The 14,431-nt window shown below is 50.4% G+C and overlaps 1 protein-coding gene across 8 annotated transcripts in view; it reads left to right on the forward strand.

Annotated features, from left to right (window-relative positions):
• tet3 (tet methylcytosine dioxygenase 3) overlaps window positions 1–14,431 on the forward strand; it is a 44,148-nt gene that overhangs the window by 8,114 nt on the left and 21,603 nt on the right. For 2 of the 8 annotated variants that reach the window (XM_062543114.1, XM_062543113.1), the window contains exons 1-2: window positions 496–740; window positions 1,534–1,593. Coding sequence is in view for 2 of the 8 variants with exons in the window: in XM_062543108.1 (XP_062399092.1) it covers window positions 1,534–1,593 (60 nt within the window). In the remaining 6 variants the exon portion in view is untranslated. Of the gene's footprint in view, window positions 1–495; window positions 745–1,533; window positions 1,594–9,248; window positions 9,321–12,351; window positions 12,780–14,431 lie in introns of those variants that run through there. The other 6 variants (XM_062543111.1, XM_062543112.1, XM_062543110.1 and 3 more) reach the window with 5 other exon arrangements.

A 14,431-nucleotide genomic window follows, 5' to 3' on the forward strand; every position in this document is an offset into this window, starting at 1 on the left:
CTCTCTTTGTGTGCTATCTGTAGCGTGACGTTGCGTCATGTGTGTGTGTGAGTGAGTGAGTGTGTGTGTGTGTGTGTTTGTGTGTGTATGTGTGTGTGTGTGTGTGTGTGTGTGTGTGTGTGTATGGAGAGAAAGAGTGAGTGAGTGCACGCACGGGGGGGTTACGGGGGGGCATTCACGTCACGTATGCAGTTAGCTTTTTTGCTTGCTGGAAAGACAGAGAGAGAGAGAAAGAGAGAGAGAGAAAAAAAGAGAGAGAGAGAAAATGGAGGGAGGGGGGTTAAGTGAAAAAAAAGAGAGAGTGGGAGGAGATCTCTGTAGCGCAGCAGTGATAGCGATCACACGGGCTTTAAAAAAAAAATCCCCCGTGTGTATGTGGTAGACCTATTGGTGAAGGGGGAGGAAGTGAGAAGGCGAGTGAGAGAGAGAGAGAGGGAGGGAGCGAGCGAGAGAGAGAGAGAGAGAGAGAGAGAGAGAGAGAGAGAGAGAGAGAGAGCGTGCAAGCTCACCAATGTAAAACACGAAAAAAAAACACAAGATGGCTTCCTGAATGGACCGAAACAGACTACAAAGAGCAAAAGAGTGAAGAGGAGAGAGCGAGAGAGAAGAAAGGAGGGAGAAAGTGAGAGATAGAGAGAGAGATAGTGGAGCTTAGCGAGAGACGAGGGGAAGAGTGAGTCGTCTTCTTCTGATGGGGATACCGCCAGCCGTCGGCAAGCACAAGAAGGCAGATTCTCTCCGTGGGTAAATATTAATTACTAGGGACTGACAGACAGGGACAGCTATGGCAAGGGAGGCAGGGGTGGGGGGCAAGCTTTTCTTTTGGGGGGGTCGTTGTGGGGGATTGAGTCAGAGACAAAACAGAACCGGCACATTAAACAGCCAGACAGCCGAGAGGGGGGCTACCTTTAACAGCTACCCTGCTAATTATTTAAAAGCACATCTACTTCACTCTACACATTTTGGGAAATTATTTTGACATGATTGTGTTTACCTTTTTTTAATTTCATTTTTGAATATAGATGAATGATATGGCTTGATAGCTGAGGTAACTGTGGAGGCTGAGACAATTTGTTCCAATAAAAGAGGCTTAGTTGAGCTTCATCTGTATATTATGTTGAAAGCTTGAAAACTTGATACTGATTAGACCTGAATGTTCATGGTAAAACATTACATAATTTAGAGAGAAAACGTGTCAGCTGTGTGTGTGTGTGTGTGTGTGTGTGTGTGTGTGTGTGTGTGTGTCTCTCTCTCTGTCTGTCTCTCATCCTGCACAAGAGAAACACAGCCACAGCTTATTTCAGCACCCATTTTAGAAAGATCATTAGTCATTTTTACATCAACATGTATTTTTAGACTGATATGTTGTGTGAATGGTGAAAGTGAAAGAGAGACACATTTATATTCACTGCCTTTTTATTCTTTGCTGTATGGATTTGAAAAGGCTGCTGTCATTTGCAAGGTTTATTGATTTTTATTCTTTCTCTTTCCCCCCCCCCCCCCTTTCTCTCTATCCCCTGAACGGCTGCTAAGGTGGGATATTTTGAAGAGGACATCAAAGACCGGCCTCTAATCCAGAATCTGGCAGCAGAGGTGAGAATGAGACTCGAGTCCTGCTGGGCTCAGAGAATACTGCATTGAGAGAGAGACTTGTGAAAGAGAGAGATAAAGAACGAGAGAGTGAGACAGTGTGTGTGTGTGTGTGTGTGTGAGAGAAAGAGAGAGAGAGAGAGTGAGACAGGACAGAGTGTGTTTTATTTGGACTGCCCAAGACACGTCTGTGGTCTCTTGTCCCCTATGTGGAGCGCCAGTCTGACAGCCTGCCTGTCATCTGTCCCTGGTGTGTGTGTCCGTGGGCTGGGGAGAATGTGTGAAGACAGGTCAGTTGGTGAAAAGCCCTTTGGTCGGCTGAAGGACCATCGCCACCTGCGTGTGTGTCTGTGTGTGTGTCTGGACTCAAAAAGCTGTGCACGTGAGTTTTTTGTTTGTGTATGTTTGTTTGAGCGTAGGCTGTCATTAGCATGGTAACGGATGTAAAAAAGTAGACGCTTGTAAACTTGTGGTCCCTGCACAGTCAGCTCAGATTCTGAATCAAACCAGTTCCACTGTCGGTCTTTTTTTCGTGTCTGCGGTTGAAGTGTTAACGCACGTGTTGTCATCTCATCACCTGTTACATGCGTAGTATGCCAGTGTCGAGTAAACTGCCATTTGTTTGTACGGCATCCTTGGCGACCGTGGGTTTTGAATTGTTGTTTTCGCACTGCGTTATGCTACACGGTGTTGCGTTGTGTTGTGTTGTCTTGTGTTGTGTTGCGCTGCTGTGCTGTGGCGTGGCCGGCTCCGGCGCGCTGTGTTTTTGCAGCCGAGCGGGGCGGCGCGGACGGGCCCCTGGTTTAAAGAGTCCCGGGCTCGTCGCCTATTGGCAGGCAGGCGCACGCGAGGCGCGCGTGAGTGTGTGTGTGTGCGCGCGCTTGTGCGTGTGTGTGTTGTGCTGGGGCTGAGCGGGGCTGAGACGGGAGGAGAAGGGCCAACGCTCACTCACACTCGCTCGCTCTCTCGCTCTCTCTCCCTCGCTCAGTCTGACTCAGGAGCTGAGGCGGCAGGGGGGTGCAGAGGTGGAGGTGCTGGGGATTGGGTGGTGGTGGGGGGTGTGTGTGTGTGTGGGGGGGGGGATAGCAGGGCAGCCCTGCCAACAAAGTTTCCAAGTCAGGCAAGGTAAAGGGAGTAAAAGTTAGTGGGTCACGGACGCATGCGCAGGCGGCAATGTTTGTGTCTGTGAAAGCGAGCACGTGCCTCTGTGTGTGTGTGTGTGTCTCTGTGTGTGTGTGTGTGTGTGTGTGTGTGAGAAAGCACGTGGTGGCGGGCGTATGGACTGAAGTAACCTGTAGCGCTCGCCTGGCGTAGCAGAAGAGCCGTTTCTCACTTCCCTCCTCCTGTACGCGTAACAGCGCTGCGGCGGCATTCACTCTCGGCCGCTCGCTCGCTCGCTCACTCGCTCGCTCGCTAACAATGCGGCAGGGCGCGTTACACAAGCCGGACTCCGCGGCGGCATAAATACTGCCTGAGACGAGCGCTTAATCGTCTCCCCTTCGGGCACCGCTCCGCGTCTAGTCCGACGGACGCCGGTCGTCGGGAACCCCCCGCGCGCTCGGCTCTCGCAGCCTCGGCCGGACCGCTTGTCGTTTCTCTGCTCCGGTCTTGACCCGCTTACCGGGCGGCTTTAGTCGCGACTTTGACGCCGTCTGTAGCGAGAGTTCTTAACTCGTCGCAGGATCGCAGAGCCACCAAAAGCACTTACATGGGCTACTTACTGTCAGATGCGAGCTGGAGGTGGAAATTATCCTTGATAATATGTTGCGTGCTGGGCAGGCATATGGTGTTGGCGCGACAGCTTCCTTAAACATTTTTTTTTTCTGTTTTCGTTGGAGACAGCAGCACTCTCTGCTGAAGAATTGGATGTGTTTTGTGTTGTAAGTGCATTTTTTTACATGGTAACATCAGCCTTATCTTGTTTTACCGTCTAAAGAAAAATGACTCTGTGGCAATAGAGTGAATCAGCCAAGCATATCTCAAGCCCTCACCAGAGCATGTTTTTGTACAGTTCTAATTGGGTCGTGGTTTTGTGTTAGTTTTTTCCATTTCAAACTTGCTTTCTCAAGCTGCTGTCAAACCTTAGCCCAAAGACCCCCACACACACACACACACAGACACACACTGTTTTCCATTGCCATCGTTTCTTCCACCAAGTGCCCCTGTCAGTCATTTGTTGTCATGGAAATTCAATACACTATAGCAAAAGCCACACAGCCACCTAAGAGAGATTAGCAAGCATGCTACAACTCTGTGCACGGCGCTCTGTTGTTTTTGCCGCGGCTCTGCTAAAGAGGTAACTGCGAGATGGTGGTGGTGTTTGTGGTCATCCAGGAAGCCTACATCATCTTCTGTTTATGCAGCGCTGCGCTTTTTCCCCTCTCAGTCTGCTGCCAATGCCAGGCCTATATGGTTTGGAACTTGACTTGAGTGTAGCTTCTGGCCCACGTTTATCTCCAGGACAGACTAAACATTCGGTTGGAGTTCTTACTAGAGGTCTGTTGAGAGGGCCTGTTATTGTCTGAGCTACATTCGCCCCAGAGACTTACCGCAGTGCAACACTGTATGCTTTTGATAAGACGTGTAATTGTATCTCTTGTCAGTCTCTGTTCCTATGGTGGTATTTATGGTGTCAGCAGGTCAGTTTCTGGCCTTGTTCGCTAGCGTGTATTTGTTTTTTTACAGTTCCAACATGTCATGGCTAATTTCAACACTAGACAATATAACATTTATTACGCTTTAATAACATATTAATGTCAGTTGTGCTTGATAAGGAACACCAGACTAGTCTAACGCAAGCATTACTTTTAACTTTCTGCCTTTGAAGAATGTCTGCTTTGTAAATGTGCACACATAGCATCAGAGAAAATAATAAACTAAACTGCCTCAAATGATATATTTTAACCTGTGAGTGGATCTTTAAAAATGGAAGAGGAGGGGTTAACCGTGACCTAGTTTCTTGTAGAAACACTGAATGGCAGATGACATCATCACTGTAATTATAGCTGCGGTCCACCCTCAAGGTTGGTCATGTGACGTGCCGGTCGCGTGTATGTGTGAGCAGGGGGTTGGATGGATTTAGGTATGGGGTGTGTAGAATATAAGCGAGCCTGGGTTTTCCATCAGTCTCCTTAGCGTCTCACACAGAACCGAGAGCCAGGATTCTGGATCCTTTCACTTTCTTCACGTCTCAGAACAAAGAAGTAGGCCTATGGCCTGCGCTGATACAATGCTGAAGAAGTTGTCAAAAGCATGCACGTGAGATACAACCAGAAACCATGTACATGAAGAAACATGTCCCAATGGTGTTCTCTTTTGGTCGAGCAAAATAGTGACCCTCAGCCCTTTTAACCACGGTGCACACATAGGCTAATGCTATTTCGAAACAGGATGTTTAGCAGGAATGAAGGGGTTAAGTTGCATCCTGTTTTTCTGAGTGTTGCAAAGCTATGCACATCGTCTCTGCATGTTAAAGACTAAACCATGTCAAGGTTTCAGTTTCAAGCCCCACTACCACTGCCCTGCAACCCCACAACCCCATGCTCTTTACGTGCAAGCAGATCCAAACGTTATGTGCACTGGCTTATTGGTTTCATTTTAACGTTAGATAACGTTAATGCTGTGTTATCACCTTTGCTTTGAGTGACCCGTCTTACATAGATAAATGCTTACATAATTTAACTTCTGATTATGTGAAGATAGCATGTTGTCTTGAACAGATAAGTGCACTGAGAGTGGACATTTAAATATGCCGGTGTAGCAATGCACGCATTGCACTGCAATTCATGATGACTCAAAAGTGCAAGAGAATCTGTTTGTTGAAATTATAAGGGAGAAATCTGACATTTTGCAAAGGATATTAGTTGTTGTTAGTTGTTATTGAAGACAGGATTAATTTCGGTTGGATTTGATCACCCCTCAAAGTTGCCTTGAATCTTTTTATACACTTTTGAAATGAATGTCATAGAATGTGTTTGTGTTGCTTTGTTTGTTTTTTTTTTTTTTTACTTTTTCTGTGCAACATGCACAAACAGTCCTGTCTCATCCTACCTGTAGCCCACTATTTCTGTCCCAGTTTCATGTTGACTAGTGCCATATGCGCGACAGCTCCCAGTGCACGGCCACGTAGTCCTATACCATGAGCCTCGTAGGTGCCGGCTGTGCTGCCGCAGTTAATGAAAAATGAATGAAGGAAGCCCCCACCCGCTGAGCCATGGCAACGTCCAACGCCGTCTCCCTAATGAGCGCTGCTGAGCCTAGCCTAGCGTAGCCTAGCGTAGCACCTGCACTTGCACTTTCAGCGTCCGAGCTTGCAGCGCTCGGCAGTGGTTAATAGCAACCTGCTCCATCTACCTCCACGGCTGTGGTCAACCACACCACACCACACCACACCACACCTCTGTTCAGACCTCCACAGCTCTGCACCGGCTCTGCTCTACCACTACCACCACCACCACCGCCTCCTCCTCCTCCTCCTCCTCCTCCTCCTCCCCACTGCCCCTGCTGGGTCTCCGCTGTCTCCCTCTCGCTGACTCTGAGCAGAGCCCTCTCTCCGGTCACATCTGGTGCGCAACTGCACTGAAAACCTGGCCGCGGACTGCCGCACGAGCGGCACCGTCCACAGAGAGACGGCCCTGGAGACCGCGGCCAGATGGAGCCGGCTGGCTCGGCGTCATCCATCACGCCGCTCGCTCTCGCTCTCTCTCTCTCTCTCTTTCCCTGAGTCATTACAGAGGCCAGCGGCGTTAATTGATATTACGCGAGGTGTGTGGACCCCATCGGCCCCCCCTCAACTTAAAGACACTGGAGTGTTGTGCCATTGCAGTGCAAGTTTCCATAGATGGCGCGCTGGCCCTTTAAGAGTGGCTGTGCCTCGGCTGAACATATGGGGAGCTAATCTTAGCCTGGCTCCTGGGAGAGACAACGCTGGCAACGAGCCACTGTGCAGAGCAGATCCTCTCTCCCACTCTCCGACACTCACTCGCTTCTTTCTCTCTTTCTCTCCCTTTGCTTTCTCCCTTTCTCTCTTTTTCCATCTCTCGCTGTCCTGTCATGGAATAAGCCCACGGTGAGGACACACCGAGAGCTGACAGCCACTGTCCGGTTATTTTAGTGCTGCTGCGGTACGACTGGAGCAGAGTGCCATTTCAAAATGTCCGCCCCTGAAGCAGACCGAGAGAGCGGGGTGCCGCTTTGATGCGAGTGCCGCACGAGCGAGAGTGACATCAGACCTTGGCTCGTGCACAGTCATCCTAAATCTTGCCTCTGCTTTTAGACGTCACGTCAGTCCATTGTTCTTTGGGAGCTTTCTCTCTCTCTCCCTCTTTCTCTCCCCCCCTCTCCTTTTCCTCTGCTCGCTCTCTCGTGCCCCCCTCCCTCTTCTCTGAACTCGTTCCCCTCTACTCTTATTTCTTCTTTTCGCTCTCCCTCTTTTTTCGACTTCTCACAAAGACCAGCACTCCTTTTTGGGTGGGGGTGGGTGGATGGGAGTTATATGTTTTTTTACCCCCCCCCCCCCCCCCCTCCCCTTTGCCTTCCTTTCACGTGCCTCCTTATTGAATGATGAGGATGGCTCCACCCTGGTCCACCCCACCCCCGCTCCTTTTTTTCCTCTCTTTCTCTCCCCCCATCACTCTCTCTCTCTCTATAGCTCTCCATCTTGCTGCATCTATCCCTCCCTGCCCCCACTCCCTCCCTCTTTTGTGAGGGGTTTCTCTGAGGAGGGGTGGGGGGGCGTGCGTGCTGACTTGCACGTGCCATGTGTCAGAAAAAAAAGACGAGGCCGAGGAGTTGGAGACACGGCCCGACACCCGACACCCACATCCTGATAAAGGAGAAGTCTGGAGGGGTCAGAGGGGACAGGGATGACAAGGGAAGAGAAGGAGAAAAGAAAGGTGGCAAAGAAAGAAAAGAAAAGGAAAAGAAAGGGGGACAAGGAAAAAGAAGGAAAAGAAAGGGGCAAAGAAAGAGAAGGAAAAGAAAGGGATGACAGGGAAGAGAAGAGGAAAAGCAGACGCAAAGTTGTGGTTTCAGAGCTAATGTACTGATGGGAAAATTGGGTGGAAATTAAGTAGATGTATTAGCCTTTATGAGGTCAGCATATCCCGATCAGGCTACGAATCAGATCATTAAGCAGGAAATGGGCAAGAAAGAATCTGGCTATGAAGACGGCGTTGAGGGAAGATCAAAAAGCACTTGGGCGATAAGAACAGAAATCCCAACCCGAGCGAGTGCCGGTGCAATAGCGTGCCTTTGTGTGGCCCACTCTTACTGCCATCCATAATCTGCCTCAGAGCCACGGAGGCACCTGCTGACCCTAATCCTGCCGGCATCTGTGAGCGAGACCACGGTTGTGGCTGCCCCCGCCGGCCAATCGGAGCGGGCCTTGCGTGCCGCGCGCCCACAGTGGCCGGCCGTCTGTGCGGCCGGGACGCGTGCGTGCGTAAGCGTGATCCTGTCTCGAGACTGCCGTGGCATGTTGCGAGTGTTTGTGTGTGTGGTGTGTGTTTGTTTTTTGTGTGTGTGTGAATGTGTTTGTGTGTGTGTGTGTGTGTGTGTGTGTGTGTGTGTGTGTGTGTGTGTGTGTGTGTGTGTGTGTGTGTGTGTGTGTGTGTGTGTGTGTGTGTGTGTGTGTGTGTGTGTGTGTGTGTGTGTGTGTGTGCATGCGTGTGCGTGTTAGCCAGGCTTAGTCAGTCAGCCAGTCAGATCATTATGACTACAGGGGACTGAGCTCAAAACAGACATAACATAACGTCAGGGCAGTGTAAGTATGTGTGTGTGTGTGTGTGTGTGTGTGTATGTGTGTTAGGGGTCAGACAAGAAGTGGGGTGGACAGAGATGGGGGATCGGGGGACAGAAGGGTTCCGGGGGGGTCTTATCTGATTAGCTGCTGTGTGTCCAGTCTCCCCTGATCTGGATTTACAGGCCAATACCCATCAAATTGGATTGCATGTGTAGCCATTTAAATTCTGCAGACCTCCCCTCCCCCACTGCCCCTGCTCATTGCTGTCACTGCAAAAAAAGGATCTTTCCAAACTCAATCATCCTTGAAGAACCCTCTGATAAGGATCTTTCAGTTGACCATACACACTTAAACCTGTTGGAGGCATTGCGCTTGTTTACTACACTGCAATTGCACAGTATCGTTCTCATATCTACGCTGCCTTGTTTGTGTTGTGCGTGGAGGTGTGAGGGGCATGCGTGTATGCTTGCTTGGGCTCCGAGTTCTGAAGCCCACGCTTGCCGTTTGCTGTGTCAGTGTGTGAGAGGGTCTGACTAATTCTCCAGCGCGCAGATGACTCAGTGATGTTATAGGTTAGCTCGCTGTTTTCTCTCACCATATCGCCCCATATCCCACGACTCAGAGAATCCTGGACGTGTGAGGACTTGTGATTCTGCGAATTCAGACCAGACGGTGGAGTGGTGTCGCTGAATGAGCGTAGTCATAGTAGATGGGTTCGAAAGTTTTTTACTTTGTGGTTTGGTTACATAACACACGCCGCCACAATTACTGTGATCACACGTCGAAGAGTCCCGTTTGCGGTGGAGGCTCTTTGATATCATGATGTCAGATCATGTCGGAAATGATGACGATGTGCGCTCTGATGCAGGTTAAGTTCACGGTAGTGCCCTGTTTCTGATCAAACAATTGTTCCATCTGTCTTGTGAGTGTGTCTCATGGCAATGCATTCTGTTGAGTGATATTTTCTTCTGATGGGATCCATATGAAGGTAAAACTGCTTGTGTTGTCTTTTTAGAATGCCTAGTGTGCTACCGCTGTTGCACTGCCTTAACTACTAAGGATGGTCCAGAATTGGTTAAACATCTTTTCAGTTCAAATTTAAAACCAGTAAATGAGGAATGTGGACACTTGAGCTCAACACCACAGTGATAGCTTTTGATATGTGGGAAATGATAGAAAATGGAAAAGGCTAGTGTTTGTGTCATGATGACTGTGTTTCTGATGTAATTTTCTTTATTGTTCATCCTGGTCTAAGATTCAGTCATTCAAAGACTGATTGTCGATATATCAGTAGTGTACAGTGGAAACATACTGGTAATTTTTCTGCGCTTTCTAAGGCATTGTCGGTTTTGCCAGTCATATTCGTTTTCCTCGAATCACTGCTCATCTTTCCAGGAGTCTGAGCGCTGGGTAGCGCCAGCCTATGAAAGGGTTAAGTGAGCTCGCTGTGTTAGAATTGCTGTGTCACTAGAGAGGGAGGGCGCGCGGGCGAGAGCTCAGAGGGTGAATGAATGAGTTTGTGTGTATGTGTGTGTGTGTGTGTGTGTGCGTGGCTGTGTGTGTGTGTGTGCGTGGACAGCATAAATGTGCGTACGCGAGTGTGGAAGCACCCACACGCTCACACACTTCCGTACGGCACATCTGCCCACCTTTTGAAAAGAGAAGCAGGGCGAGCGACTCCGGCTTTTGTAGGACGGTGATGATGTAACCGAGATGTCATAATCACTGTCTCTCCTTCTCCCCGTCTCTCTCTCTCTCTCTCTCTCTCTCTCTCTCTCTCTCTTTCTCTTCCTCCCCTTCCTTTCTTTCACTCGCTGGCGCCTCCTCGGTCTGTGACGGAGCGTCTCTCTGCCTGTCGTTGCGAGGCTTGCTTCGCGCGAGCTCGGCTGCCGAGCCGCACTGTTTTGTCTTTGGGGCTGCCGCTGCCGCTTGTCTGCTGGCGCTAAAGCTAGGCTACGCTACGCTACGCGCCATCCGCCTCATCATCACAGCCTCTTGCGGTCTGACGGGACCAGAGACGCCGGGCGAAACCGAGAGAAATCTGTGGCCAACAGAAATGAAAGACAAAAACACAAGTGTGTGTGTGTGTGTGTGTGAGAGAGAGAGAAAGAGGATGATAGACACAGAGAGAGAAATAGGGAGATGCGAGGGGTTATTCGGGTTAATCCAGGCGACGGGCAGCGGAGAGCTTGTCGAGCGAGCGGCCATAATAACCGAGCAACCGGCTCAGAGCCGCCAGCACTGGGGCTGCTTCTCCCGTTCCGTCGGCGGCCGCCGCAGAGCCGAGCGGGTCGGATCCAAAAACAACAGCGCTGCCGCCGGAGAAAGAGACAGTCAGGGAGGCGAGAGCCGCTTCTCCACCACTGACTTAGGGGCTGCGAGAAAAGAGCCAGTGGGAGCAATGGCACGGGGGGCTATGAGGACAACGCGGCAGAAGATGAGCAGGACCTGGAAGGATGGAGACCAGGAGTGGGCGAAGGAGAGAACGGAGAAAGAAACAAGACAAGGACGAAGGGAAAGAAAAAACCAGCCAGGCGATGGAAAGCATTAGGAAGAGGTTCAACTTGAAGAGACGCCACAACAACCGTCCCCCCCACCCGAGTCCAAAAGCGTGCTCGCCGGTCATCGCCTTCCCTCGATTCCCCCTTCTCTCCCAGCTCTCCGGCTCTCAGCTCCAGAGTCCGTTGGGCAGCGAGCTGCTTCCCTCCCCGTGCCTCTCTCACTCTCTCTCCCCTGGCTGGCTCGCCAGCTTCTGCCTGTCTCCCAGGCTGCCGGCATAGAGAAATAGAATCAGAATAGAAGATGTCTCTGTTACATCTCCGAACGGCCGTGATTATCACCGCTCTATCCCTTATTATATCTCTCCCGTTTTCTGCCCGTCTCTTTCCGCGAAGTACATATGTCCGTCCTCGGTCTTCGTCACTTGGCGATGTGCGTGTTCCTTCTACCCCTGTTTGCCAAAAGTAACCCCATCAAGGCTGTCTGACACATAATAGTAGTAATAGTGTGATTCAGGTTTTTCTGGATTAGTCATCTGACTTCACCCTTGTCTAACTGCCAAGAGCTGCTGGTCTGTCAGCGCAAACAAATAACAAGTGTACCGGTAGCGCGATGATGCTACGCTGTCGCCCTTGGTGTCTCAAAACCCCTCAGCCAGACCAATTCCCCTGAACGGAACTGAGAGAGCTACATAAATCCTAAATATGAATTCTGTTTTTATATGCTAATGAAAGAAGCAAAGCGATTATTCTGGAGATGATAAAACATCGACATGATCACAGCCTTTGCGCCCTAACAGATGTTCTAAAACGAAACCCAACATTCTTCAAATAATGAGCGATTTTCGAAGCCACAAATGTGGAGGGTATTTTTTGTTAGACTCTTTCTTTTTTCCCCTTTGAATGTTTTTTTTTTCATCTGTGTCTTTTTCCTGTTTTCACTGGGTAGAGATTCTCAATGCATGTAGCTGTCTGTCTGTCAACCGCAGCTGCTCCTGCCTGGCTGTGCAGCTCTCACAATCCCATCTTAAATGGAGGACAGAAGAGAATAACACAAACACCACATTTTGGAAAGAGAGAGAGAGAGAGGAAAGAAAGAAAATGAAGGCGCTCTTTATCAGATGTCATTTTCTATGAGAAAGAGAAAGAGAGGAAAAGGAAAGAGGAAAAAGAGAGAGAGAGAGAGAGAGAGAAACAGCAGGAGCCCGTGCTGCAGCGCTAGGCTGCGCCGCCGCGGTTGCAGCTAGCGTCCATCCCCCCAGCTCTCCCAGCCCTCTCTCTCTCTCTCTCTCTCTCGTTGACTCACTGCACACTCCTCCATTCCGCTGTACGTGCCCACTGTGCCTCACATAATGGCCTCTCTCGCTCTGCACACAGAGAGGAGAGGGGGGGAGGAGGAGGAGGAGGAGGGAGGAGAGGAGGGAGAATGAGAGCGAGGGAGAGAGGGGGAGGGAGCTCGAATGAACCAGGCAGAGCGAGCGAGCGAAAGAGAGCGAGAGGGAGAGAGAGAAAGAGGGAGGGAGTGACGGGGGCTGAAAGGAGAGCTAGACCAAGAGCATACGAGCAGGGGAGAGAAAAAGGGGATATAGAAAAGAGAGAAGGGAGGAGCGGAGCGACATAATGAGGGAGGAAACAAGGCGAGAGCAGAGAAGACCGACAGCCGAGAGAGGAGACAGAGAGCAAAGTGTGCGTGGGGGGAGGTGTGTGTGAGCGCGTGCGTGTGTGTGTGTGTGTGTGTGTGCGTGCGTGTTTACGCTTGTGTGCCGCACTGAACGAGAGAGAGAGAGAGAGAGCGAGAGAGAGAGAGAGAGAGAGAGAGGGGAAAAAACACACACACACCAGATTGCCAGTGGCTCTCTTTCCTCCGCTAACCCGAACCTGTGTTCCATGTACTTCTCTTTGTGCCTCTCGCATTACGGTATCACCAGTAGCTGTGTCAGGACACTAATGTAAGTAACCGTGGCTATGCCTCTTTTTTTTTTTATTTCCACCGCTCAAGCCATTTTCTTTTTGTTGTCTCATGTGACTCTTTCTTGTATTGTGTGTATGTGTGCGTGTGTGTACGTGCGTGTGTGTACGTGCGTGTGTTTGCCGGCGAGCACAAGGGGAGGGGTGGTGTGTGTGTACGTGTGTGTGTGTGTGCGTCTGTGTGTTAATGTGCGTCTGGTTGTGTGTGTTTTGAGGGGGGTTGGGGGTGGGGGGGTTATGTGCCTAAGTGTGGATTTGTCTTCAGCTGTCTACTCTCAGGCTTTATACCCTCTTCTCTCCCTCCTCTGTTCTTTTTCTCTCGTTTCTTTCTTGCCTTCTTTCCACTGTGCTTTGTACTGTCAGCCTCCGGGGGGGTGGTGGTGGTGGGGGGGGCATCTACCGTGCTCCACCGGCACTGACAATACCGCTAGTGGCTCGCCCCGAACTGGACGGGGGAAGAGAACTGTGCTAGGGCAGTGGAGAATATTGGATTGCTCGCTCTAATTTAAAGTGCCGTGCGTGTTGTTTAAAGGGCCGTATGACTCCCTCCCCTGGGTGTGTTTTTTTAAGCGAGCGTGTGTGTGTGTGTGTGTGTGTGTGTGTCTGTGTCTTAACAGGTTGAGCAGTCTGTTCAGGTTGGGCGTGTTGTGTTGATGTTTTGGTAGTAGCAGGGGTGGGGGGGTGAGGGGAGGGGGGGGGGGGGGCATACGAGAGTTGGGAATGCGCTGTTGGCAGACGCCGGCACGCGCTGGCACGCCGTAAATAGTTGCTGGAGCACGTGCTCTACCCGCTGTCAGAGCAGCCGTGCTGAGGTACGTGCAGGTGTGACCAGGCACAATGAACGGAGAGAGAGAGAGAGAGAGAGAGAGAGAGTGAGGAGGGAGGGGGGGAGGGAGGGACAGACGCTGGCCACTGGCTGCCAGACAGGTGTTGCCAAATGTTGCGCTTGAGTCGGGAGTTAGCTGTAAAGGATTCCTATTGTTTGAACTTCCTGCGCCGAGTGTCTCGGGGACGCCAGTACTTTTGCCGGCGTGTCGGCGTGTTGTGTTTGAGCGTACGTGAGCGCTGTCGGCGTGTACGTGTTCTGCATGCGCTTTCAGTTTTGACTGAGCCACGGGTGTCATCTTTTTGACAAGAAATGAGGAAAGGAGACTAAGCATGACACGTTTGTGGTCACGCTCTTTCAAAACTGCTGTTTCCCCGTGACTGCTTGTCGGCAACTCTCGCACCCACACTGGGGACATCAGAGACAGAGAGAGAGAAAAGAGTCGTTCTCACGAACCTATGAGGTTTCCTGTTGGCCCCCCTCTCAGACACTGGTGAACCCAGAGAGGCTGAACCACCGGCGCATCCAATAATTAGTTACTTCAAAAGAAATGTGTCCCAGAAAAGAGAGGAGAGGACACCTGCTCAGAAACTCTCCTTCCATAGAGAATAAGAGTGCCAATAAGAGTTTGGCCACAGACATAGAGAAACTGTCACAGGTTTAGCACTTAGTTTTCAAGAGTGCCAACGCTGTGCTAAGACAAAGCAAACAGAAATATAATAGAAAAAAAACCCTTTTGTTGCGACTAAACTAGTTTTGTTGGGAGGACTATTGTGTTTATGGCAGTTCAACCACTATTTCAGCTTA

The sequence above is a fragment of the Sardina pilchardus genome, chromosome 8 (genome assembly GCF_963854185.1).
Source record: "Sardina pilchardus chromosome 8, fSarPil1.1, whole genome shotgun sequence".
Lineage (NCBI taxonomy): Eukaryota > Metazoa > Chordata > Actinopteri > Clupeiformes > Clupeidae > Sardina > Sardina pilchardus.